Here is a 10,509-nt window from a genome sequence, read left to right as displayed (position 1 = left end):
ACTGACCAACGTCATGCAGACAAAGGAACAAAAAGTCCAGAAAAACGGAAACAAGAGCAAGAAAAGGACACCGTAAAAAGGGCGAGAAAAAGACGCACCCGCGCTGACGCAACTCGCCCACAAGAAAAAGATACACGTATCCATTCCGTTCCATGGATGGACGTCCCACGGGCGGCGGGACCCACCCGCACGGACACGTCCGCCGTGCTCTCCAATCCACTTAAGTCGCAGTCCCACCCTTGGCGTCCGCCCCTCTTCCCTCTTTTTAAAACCTCCCTAAAAAAAAGATACTACCCCGAAGATGTCAAAATAAAACACGAGCACAGTGCCCATCCCCTCCGCTCCCCCCTCCCCCCTCCGCCTCCCCGCGCTCGAATCCTCTGCGGTTAACAATGGACGCGCAGTACAACCCCAGGACGGTGGAGGAGGTCTTCCGGGACTACAAGGGCCGCCGCAACGGCCTCGCCCGCGCGCTCACCACCGGTAGGTCGCCGCAGATTCGCTCGCCAGATTGGTTTTCTTCTCGGGGGCCGAAGATTCCGGCTTTGCGAATTTTGCTGCCGTTGCACGGGATTTTTCGCCTTGTGTGGGTCGTGGGATTGTCTCCTGACTGTTGCTGCCTTTCTTCTTGCTGCAGATGTGGAGGAGTTCTTCCGGCAATGCGACCCGGGTGAGTGAATTCTCGCGTCTGTCTCTGTCTGTCTGCCCTGCTGTTCTTCGCTGCTCTTTCGGTGCAGATTTTGCTGTATTATCCTTCCATAATCTCGCAGATAATTACCATTTTATCGTAATTACTAGTACTACTAATTAGGGCTGGGTGTTCAGTGCAGTTTCTTGGAAAATAATCGATGTGCCTTTTTTTCATCCAAACATGCTTGACTGAGTGTTACTCTGAATACTGAAGAATTAACAGACTAGTCTCTACTTTATTTCAAATCCTCCCCGCAATTTTAGTGCTTATTTTGAATCCATGGACCAAAGAACTCGCAGTAGAATATGCACGGTGCGTGAAGCCCTCTGAATATCGAGCAGAGGGCCTTAATTGTTGGATTTAATAACGAGCCTCCTGTGGAGGGGAGACTCTGACGTAGGCCTCAGCAATCGGATGCCCGGAAACGGACGGCTCAGATCATTCCACATGCTTGGCCCTGCTGCCCTAGAGGCTGAGTGGTCAATGAATTCATCAGTGTCCCTTCCTGCTGAAAGCTTCCACCTTTGGGAGCTAGTAGTTATCTTGGTAGTAGTAGAAGTAGAAAAGGTGGCACTGGTCGTTGGGGAGCTGTGGTGGGCTGCTAGTTGGCTAGTGCGTATGCGAGTTTGGTTTGTTGGTTCAGCATTACTGTCTCCTGCTTGGTTGGTGGGGTGTGATTCTTCTGCCCTAATAATGATTGATGTAGTTCTTGACTTTCAAGGACTGGCAGACTACAATGATAGGAGTAGGACTTGCCGTTCTTTGCTGCTTGCTGTCTACCAGTGTGTGTACAGTTCTACTGTTGCATAGGGCAAAGAACAGCGATGTTGGTTCCTTCAGTGTATTGGTGGTGGAGGACTGCCTAGCATTGCATTTTTTAATGTTCTGTAAATTTGCAACCCTAACATAGCCCTGTCGTCAGCCTTTCCCCCTTATTTGTTCTTCAATGCCTCTACTGCCCTCTGCACAGTATAGTGCCATTGCAGCATGTAACCATTGGAATGCTCTGAGGAACACACTATGAATATGGAGGAAACCAAGAGAGCATCCGTATTTCTCTAGCTGCCTAGGAGTGTCACACGGTGAATTGAGTTGAATGGGCTTATGTAGATTCATCAACAGAATGCTATAGGGTTGGATAAAAATGAATTTGAATGGTGGTTAGTGCAATTATTGTGAGGTGTCATTCGGCATGCATAGTGTGCCAAATACAAGGGAAAATCTCAGAGGGAACTTTATCCCATTAACAGAGGAATGCAATATGTCTATTCTCCTGCAATGGACTGATTACATCAATTGTATGCGATTTGCCTTTTCCAGTGTGCTAACTTCCCTTCCTAAGCTCATAACACGGTTAAGTATTATCTTGATCAAATGGTGTCTTTTTTATGTTGTAAATGACTTGATCTTTGATACTCTTCTCGTGTATTTTTGGGCTTGGTAATGATTGGAGTCTTGGCTATTTTTTATAGCTCTTCATCCAGATATTCAGTTTGGCTCTCAGGTCTAGATACTCTCGATGTCATTGTCACGATCGATGGGCGGTGCCAACATTCCTGCTGGCGGTTATGTTCTCATCCGTATTGCAGATTATTGACCTCGCCATGTCTGCGCAATAAAATGAGGAGGTTGCTGTTTTTTTCTTGGCACCACAAACACATAATAAGTTTCATGAACCATCGTCGCAAGTTATGTGCCACCGGCTCGAGAGAAGCCATTAACTACACCTGCCCATCTGCTCAGCCGAGCAAAAACTTCCACCAGATCCATGACCTGCTCGTCTTGCTCCTAGCGAGGTACCCAGGAGGCCAGGTGGTGTCGACGGTGGCCAGAGGAGAAACTGCTGCGGTAGATCAGGATTGAGCTGATATGTGGTGCCATGGTTGCCGCCACGCTAGCGTGAGCTGCTCATTAGAAGTGTTGGTTTCAGGCCAGCATCAACTCACACGAGGAACACGAATGGTAGACGCAGCCACGGAGGGATACTCATGCGACCACTTGAAACAACATGGGACACTACAAATTTTGTGATGTGGTAACTTTGTGCGTCTTCTTCTTCCTTTTATTTAGTCGTAACAGCCATCCCAAACTAGCTGCCTGAGACTCACAACAACCCAATGGAGTATGTGTTGTAGCTTATCTAAACAGTATAAACAAAATGCACATACTAATCCAACTTGAGCACAGCACATTTCAGATGGCCATGCAAAACAAGCAACACCCCACGATGATGGACTTAGCTACATGCAGGTACAATGTTTTAATGATAAACTGGGAGTACCACGACTGACTCTTTCCTTCCCTTCAAAAAAAAAACTGACTCGACTAAATTTTGTGTACTATGGTACAGACAGTTAGTTGTTTCATGTACCATCGGTCATGTTGGATCTGTAGTCTAGCTCGCCAAAATAGATGGTGAGATTCAGCCCTGCAATTTGTATGCTGGCCTGACGTACACTTCCGGTCCATGCAAGATGTCTGCATGCCTATATGTCTGCCCTGCTTTTGGCACAGATCCATACAATAAGTTTGATGGCTCAGATAATGGGTTCATCTGGACCCCTAGTGCCAAAACGTCACCTCCTTCATCTTGATTACCTGTATGATATATACTGCTTCTTCTGTTAGGAATACGGTTGTCATGAATACGTGATTTAATTGAATATTTTGTAAGTTTACATGTGTCTTTCCTTCATTTCAAATATGTTTGATGATTTCAACTTCTGTGCAAACTCAAGCTCGGAGCATCTTCTTTTTTATTTCTTCAGTTACATATCTATTATTATGTGGGGTAATCTAGTTACAGCGCAGCCTAAATGCTGCGAGAGCCTTTTGAGATTCTTCTGTGTCCATCCATACATAACTCAGTGTTCTCGTCTGCAGAAAAAGAAAATTTGTGCCTTTATGGGTTTCCCAATGAGCATTGGGAAGTAAACTTACCTGCTGAAGAAGTGCCACCTGAGCTCCCAGAGCCAGCATTGGGCATCAACTTTGCACGAGATGGAATGCAGGAAAAAGATTGGCTATCCATGGTTGCAGTACACAGCGACGCATGGTTACTATCTGTTGCATTCTACTTTGGTGCTCGATTCGGATTTGATAAAAGTGACAGGTGAGTTTCCACTTTCCACTCATCTTCCATGAATCTATGCTGTTCTGTTTACCTAGTATCCTGCCAGTATCGTGCCGTGCTTTCTTTCTTTTCCATCTGTCCAGTTCCTTCTTTCCTATATTATTTTCATAACCACATTTGATGCCTAGCATTAGGAAACGAAATTTACTAGGTAATTGCAGCTTAATCATGGTCTTAACAATAAAGCCCAGAATGGGCTGCTGGGAATTGTTTGGCTCGCGTCTAATGAGTTGTAACCAAAATGCATTCGTCAAACTGCACAAACCTGCAGTAGCAATTTCCATAAACGCTTGGAAGCATTTTAACCTGGTATCATGGGTACTTGTGTAAATGTGCATTGCTTCATGTCATTTTGTGAAACGCTTGGAAACATTTTAACCTGGTATCATGGGTACTTCTGTAAATGTGCATTGCTTAATGTCATTTTGCAACTTTAGCCCATGTTTTGAAAGACCCATAATTGTCAAATGAGAGTGAGAATTCGTTAACTTTTGGTAGCATTCATAATGAGCTTCTTATTAGAGTTGCTTGGTATACAGAAGATGATCCACAACATTCTGCGGTTAAAGCATGTTGTATCTTAATGAGAACCACCTACTCTGAGATTCTTGCTGTTTCTTTCACTGTTGACCTGATGTGTTGTTACTGATGCTTTGCTGTTATCTTAATGCAGGAAGCGCCTGTTTGGTATGATTAATGAGCTTCCCACGATTTTTGATGTTGTTAGTGGGAAGAGTAAAACCAAGGCTCCGACCAACAATAACCACAGCAATAGCAAATCCAAGTCCAACAATAAAATGGTATGGCTCACTTTTCCTTTGATTTACTCATACCATGATTTTGTCTTCTGCCCGTGCAAGTAAGTTTGACACTTTTTGGTAGATGCCAAGGTCGTTTACTGACGTTTATTGCGTCTGAATACTAGTTTGCCCTATGGTCGTCTCACTTGCACCCTCCATTGTGAAAGCAGAAAACCTCGGAGCCTCGGGCGAAGCAGCCCAAGCCCCAGCTGAAGGAGGAAGATCACGAGGACGAAGCCCCTGATGCGGGCGAGGATGGTGGAGGCGCCGCTGGTGGTGGTGGTGGCGGAGAAGAGCACGGCGATACGCTGTGCGGCGCGTGTGGGGACAACTACGGGCAGGACGAGTTCTGGATCGGCTGCGACATGTGCGAGAAGTGGTTCCACGGCAAGTGTGTCAAGATCACGCCGGCCAAGGCGGAGCACATCAAGCAGTACAAGTGCCCGTCGTGCATGGGCGCCAACGGCGGCGGCAGCGGCAGCAACAAGCGGGCGCGCCCGTCCTCCTAAGGCCGCCGCCGTCATCCGGCGAGGGGCGACCGACCGGCCTCGCCGCGTAGTAGGACTGAGCTCTTATTGCAGTCGCTGTAACAAAAGTTTCCAGGCGTCAAGGCGCGTGCCCTTAAGAGGGCTTGTAAAATGTAACTTTATTAATCTGGCTTCGAGTAGAGGATTCTTCTTATTTTAGCTGGGACGAATGTGGATTTGATATCTGTTGTATTATACTATTATTAAATTCATAGTTCAACGATGATTGTTTAGCTGGGCTGCCCGTTTTATTTACAGTTTCTGTAAGAATGCCCATTATTTGGCTTGGTTGTCTTGCCGTTCTACTTGTAGCAGGAGATCACAAACGTAGAACGACGTCAGCTACCTGTAGCATGACCTTGTGCGTCCGTGCCACGGACGGCGACCTGTGTAGAGCCGAAACAGGGCGTCACATTGCACGCCAACTATTTTCTCACGCGTTGGGTTGCTGACAAACTTCTCGCCAATGCGGCAACTGAGTCAGGCTGCCGTCACTTTATAGTCAGGCTACTACTAGTGGTGGTTATCAAAGACTATAAAGTAGACTCTCGCTACACATGTATCCCTACTCTTCACTTCAACTTTTCCAACTTTATGCACCGGACCACACTTTTTCGCTTCAAGAACACGCCTCTTGCACAGGATCCCGCTTCCCTATCTGAACCTACTTTTTCTGACATCCGATCCTACATGGCATACGAGGCATCACCTTGAGGCTATGCATTGGCTTTGCCCTGATGCAGGCAAGGTGCACCGTCCCAAGGGCGCTACAACCGCCACAAGCTCTGATGACCACCGTGGTTGGTCATGCCTTGGGAGGCAGCGAGGTCGTCAAAGGACTCGTCCCTAGGAGCCGACGCATGGACGACCGTGTCATTCTCGGCATGCTAACTGCCAAAGGCGAGCGCAGTGCCTGAGCGCATAAAGGGCAGCATGATTTCCTCAATGGCTCAAGAGCAACCAGCATTGCAAGGTTTTTATTGAGATAGGTCAGGGGCAACATCTCTCTCTCTCTCTTTATTTTTTTTGCGGAAAAGGGGAAGCATCTCTTTTTTTTGGTTTAAAAGAAGTTTATTCCAAAGTAACAGACTTACAGTCCGCTAATACAAGATTATGAATGAAGGGGGGTGGCAGTTGCAACCAATAAGCGGTGCTACGAGCTGTTCGGGCATAATTAGCAAGACAATGCGAGACTATGTTCTGTGATCTCAGGATCTTCACTGTTTAAACTCCCTCTGCAGCATGTAGTTCTTGATCTCCCTGACCAATTGACCATTGGGTGATTTATCAAGTGAGGCATCAGTCATAGAAGAAAGGGCCACCATCGAGTCCGATTGTACTAAGACCGGAAGGTTAGGCCATTCGATAGCCATAGACATTCCAATCTTAATAGCTTGAATTTCCGCCTCGAGAGCATTGTTACAGTAGAATAATAGTTGACATGATGAAAAAATGATAGAGCCCAAGTTATCCCGTAGGATCGTGCCTGCTCCCGCCGAGCCCTCTTCCACTGAATAAGAACCATCCACTGACAAGGCAAGCCAGCCAGGTGGTGGTGGCTGCCATGGTGTATCCGGCGGCACTGCCTTGATCGGTACTGGCTGCAATGCACCCTCCAGAGGCGATTTCCCTTTGATAATTTGCTCTGTGGTGAGATTGGCTGCATTGCGAACATAACTAAGATAGCTACACAGAAATGTCTTAGACGTTTCAGCTGGAGGGATTTCTTTACCATGCGATAATTCATTCCACAAGTACCAGATCCTCCATAGTAGCATGATGATCATATCCCGTACCTCACTAGTATTTTGGTCCAATAGATTCAACAACCATTCATCCCCCGTGTGCACAACTTGCTCCTTTTTAGGTATGGACCAAACCTCTTCCATAGTACCCCAAAGAGTGGCCGCATTATCACATGTGACAAGTGCATGGAACGAGTCCTCATCACACTTACCACAGATCGTACAAGTCGCCCTGTGAGCCAAGTGCCGCATAACTATTGCTAAACTAAGTCAGTTGTTAATGAAGCATTATTCCTTAACAATGTTGAAGTCAAGCAAATAACTTGTTTAAAAAAGTCAAGCAAATAAAATTGCAATTAGAGGTACTCAAAAGGACACAGCTTAGTTTACCGAAGAGGTCTTAAAATCAGCAACAAGCTGTTGGGGATCGTAGCAGAAATTTAAAATTTTCTACGCATCACCAAGATCAATCTATGGAGTAATCTAGCACCGAGGGGAAGGGGAGTGCATCTACATACCATTGTAGATCGCTAAGCGGAAGCGTTGCAAGAACGCGGATGAAGGAGTCGTACTCGTAGCGATTCAGATCGCGGTTGATTCCGATCTAAGCGCCGAACCACGGCGCCTCCGCGTTCAACACACGTGCAGCCCGGTGACGTCTCCCACGCCTTGATCCAGCAAGGGGAGAAGGAGAAGTTGGGGAAGACTCCGTCCAACAGCAGCACGACGGCGTGGTGGTGGTGGAGGAGCGCGGAACTCCAGCAGGGCTTCGCCAAGCACTACGAGAGACGAGGAGGGAGAGAGGTATGGCTGCGCCTGGGAGAGAATAACTCGTGTATTGGGCAGCCCCTAGACCTCAACTATATATAGGGGGAGGGGAGGGGGCTGCGCCCCCTCTAGGGTTCCCACCCCAAGGGGTGCGGCAGCCCCAGATCCCATCTAGGGTGGTGGCCAAAGGGGGGAGAGGGGGAGGCGCACCTGGGGTGGGCCTTAGGGCCCATCTGCCCTAGGGTTTGCCCCCATCTTTTCTTGAGGCGCCTTGGGCCTTGGTGGGGGGCGCCCCAGCCCACCTAGGGGCTGGTCCCTTCCCACTATTGGCCCACGCAAGCCTCTGGGGCTGGTGGCCCCTCCCGGTGGACCCTCGGACCCTTCCGGTGGTCCCGGTACATTACCGGTGATGCCCGGAACACTTCCAGTGGCCAAATCCTCACTTCCTATATATCAATCTTTACCTCCGGACCATTCCGGAACTCCTCGTGATGTCCGGGATCTCATCCGGGACTCCGAACAACATTCGGTAACCGCGTACATACTTTCCCTATAACCCTAGCGTCATCGAACGTTAAGTGTGTAGACCCTACGGGCTCGGGAACCATGCAGTCATGACCGAGACATATCTCCGGCCAATAACCAACAACGGGATCTGGATACCCATGTTGGCTCCCACATGTTCCACGATGATCTCATCGGATGAACCACGATGTCAAGGATTCAATCAATCCCGTATACAATTCCCTTTGTCTACCGGTATAGTACTTGCCCGAGATTCGATCGTCGGTATCCCGATACCTTGTTCAATCTCGTTACCGGCAAGTCTCTTTACTCGTTCCGTAACACATCATCCCGTGATCAACTCCTTGGTCACATTGTGCACATTATGATGATGTCCTACCGAGTGGGCCCAGAGATACCTCTCCATTTACACGGAGTGACAAATCCCAGTCTCGATTCGTGCCAACCCAACAGACACTTTCGGAGATACCTGTAGTGCACCTTTATAGCCACCCAGTTACGTTGTGACGTTTGGTACACCCAAAGCATTCCTACGGTATCCGGGAGTTGCACAATCTCATGGTCTAAGGAAATGATACTTGACATTAGAAAAGCTTTAGCAGACGAACTACACGATCTTGTGCTAGGCTTAGGATTGGGTCTTGTCCATCACATCATTCTCCTAATGATGTGATCCCGTTATCAACGACATCCAATGTCCATGGTCAGGAAACCGTAACCATCTATTGATCAACGAGCTAGTCAACTAGAGGCTTACTAGGGACATGGTGTTGTCTATGTATCCACACATGTATCTGAGTTTCCTATCAATAAAATTTTAGCATGGATAATAAACGATTATCATGAACAAGGAAATATAATAATAACCAATTTATTATTGCCTCTAGGGCATATTTCTAACAGTCTCCCACTTGTACTAGAGTTAATAATATAGTTCACATCGCCATGTGATTAACACTCACAGGTCACATCACCATGTGACTAACATCCAAAGAGTTTACTAGAGTCAATAATCTAGTTCACATCACTATGTGATTAACACTCAATGAGTTCTGGGTTTGATCATGTTATGCTTGTGAGAGAGGTTATAGTCAACGTGTCTGCAACAATCAGATCCGCATGTACTTCGCAAAACTTTATGTCATATCGTAGATGCTGCTACCACGTTCCACTTGGAGCTATTCCAAATGGTTGCTCCATTATACATATCCGGTTTTTCTACTCATAGTCATCCGGATAGGTGTTAAAGCTTGCATCGACGTAACTCTTAATGTCGAACTCTTTATCACCTCCATAACCGAGAAATATTTCCTTATTCCTCTAAGGACAATTTTGACCACTGTCCAGTGATCCACTCCTGGATCACCTTTGTACCCTCTTGCCAGACATGTGGCAAGGCACAAATCAGGTGCGGTACTCAGCATGGCATACCGTATAGAGCCTATGACAAAAGCATAGGGGACGACCTTCGTCCTTCCTCTTTCTTCTGCCGTGATCAAGCTTTGAGTCTTACTCAACTTCACACCTTACAACTCAGGTAAGAACTCCTTATTTGACTGATCTATTTTGAACTCCTTCAAAATCATGTCAAAGGTGTGTGTTCTTTTGAAAGTATCATCGGGCGTCTTGATCTATCTCTATAGATCTTGATGCCCAATATGTAAGCAGCTTTATCCAGGTCTTCCTTTGAAAAGCACTTTTCAAACAACCGTTTATGCTTTCCAGAAATTCTACATCATTTCGGATCAACAATATGTCATCCACATATACTTATCAGAAATGTTGTAGTGCTCCCACTCACTTTCTTGTAAATACAAGTTTCTAGCAAACATTGTATAAACCTAAAAACTTTGACCACTCCATCAATGCATATATTCCGACTCCGAGATGCTTGCTCTAATCCATAGAAGGATCGCTGGAGCCAGCATACCTTTTAGTATCCTTAGGATCGACAAAACCTTTGATTGTATCACATACAACTTTTTCTTACGAAAACTGGTAAGAAAACTTGTTTTGACATCCATCTGTCAAATTTCATAATCAAAAAATACAGCTAATGCTAACATGAATCCGACGGACTTAAGCATCGCTACGGGTGAGAAAATATCATCGTAGTCAACTCCTTGAACTTGTGAAAAACTCTTTGCCACAAGTCGAGCTTCATAGATGGTAACATCACCGTCCACGTCCGTCTTCTTCTTAAAGATCCATTTATCTCAATGGCTTGCCGATCATCGGGCAAGTCCACCAAAGTCCATACTTTGTTCTGATACATGGATCCTATCTCGGATTTCATGGCTTCTAACCATTTGTCGGAATA

General features: G+C 46.5%; 1 protein-coding gene across 2 annotated transcripts; it reads left to right on the top strand.

The window, feature by feature from the left end:
• Positions 1–248: 248 nt before the first annotated feature.
• On the top strand, positions 249–5,384 carry LOC109746055 (PHD finger protein ALFIN-LIKE 9). 2 transcript variants are annotated; one of them, XM_020305168.3, is made up of 5 exons: positions 249–483; positions 638–670; positions 3,575–3,803; positions 4,498–4,624; positions 4,795–5,384. In XM_020305168.3, the coding sequence occupies exons 1-5, from the start codon at positions 393–395 to the stop codon at positions 5,131–5,133; spliced, it is 819 nt and encodes a 272-aa protein (XP_020160757.1). In that variant the 5' UTR covers positions 249–392; the 3' UTR covers positions 5,134–5,384. The 2 variants fall into 2 exon arrangements, with proteins under 2 accessions (XP_020160757.1, XP_040257778.1); XM_040401844.2 differs by having other exon boundaries at positions 4,792–5,384.
• Positions 5,385–10,509: the final 5,125 nt, after the last annotated feature.

Source organism: Aegilops tauschii, chromosome 2 (genome assembly GCF_002575655.3).
Source record: "Aegilops tauschii subsp. strangulata cultivar AL8/78 chromosome 2, Aet v6.0, whole genome shotgun sequence".
Lineage (NCBI taxonomy): Eukaryota > Viridiplantae > Streptophyta > Magnoliopsida > Poales > Poaceae > Aegilops > Aegilops tauschii.
The sequence above is the reverse complement of the archived record's forward strand: the minus strand, read 5'-3'. Positions and strand labels throughout refer to the sequence as shown.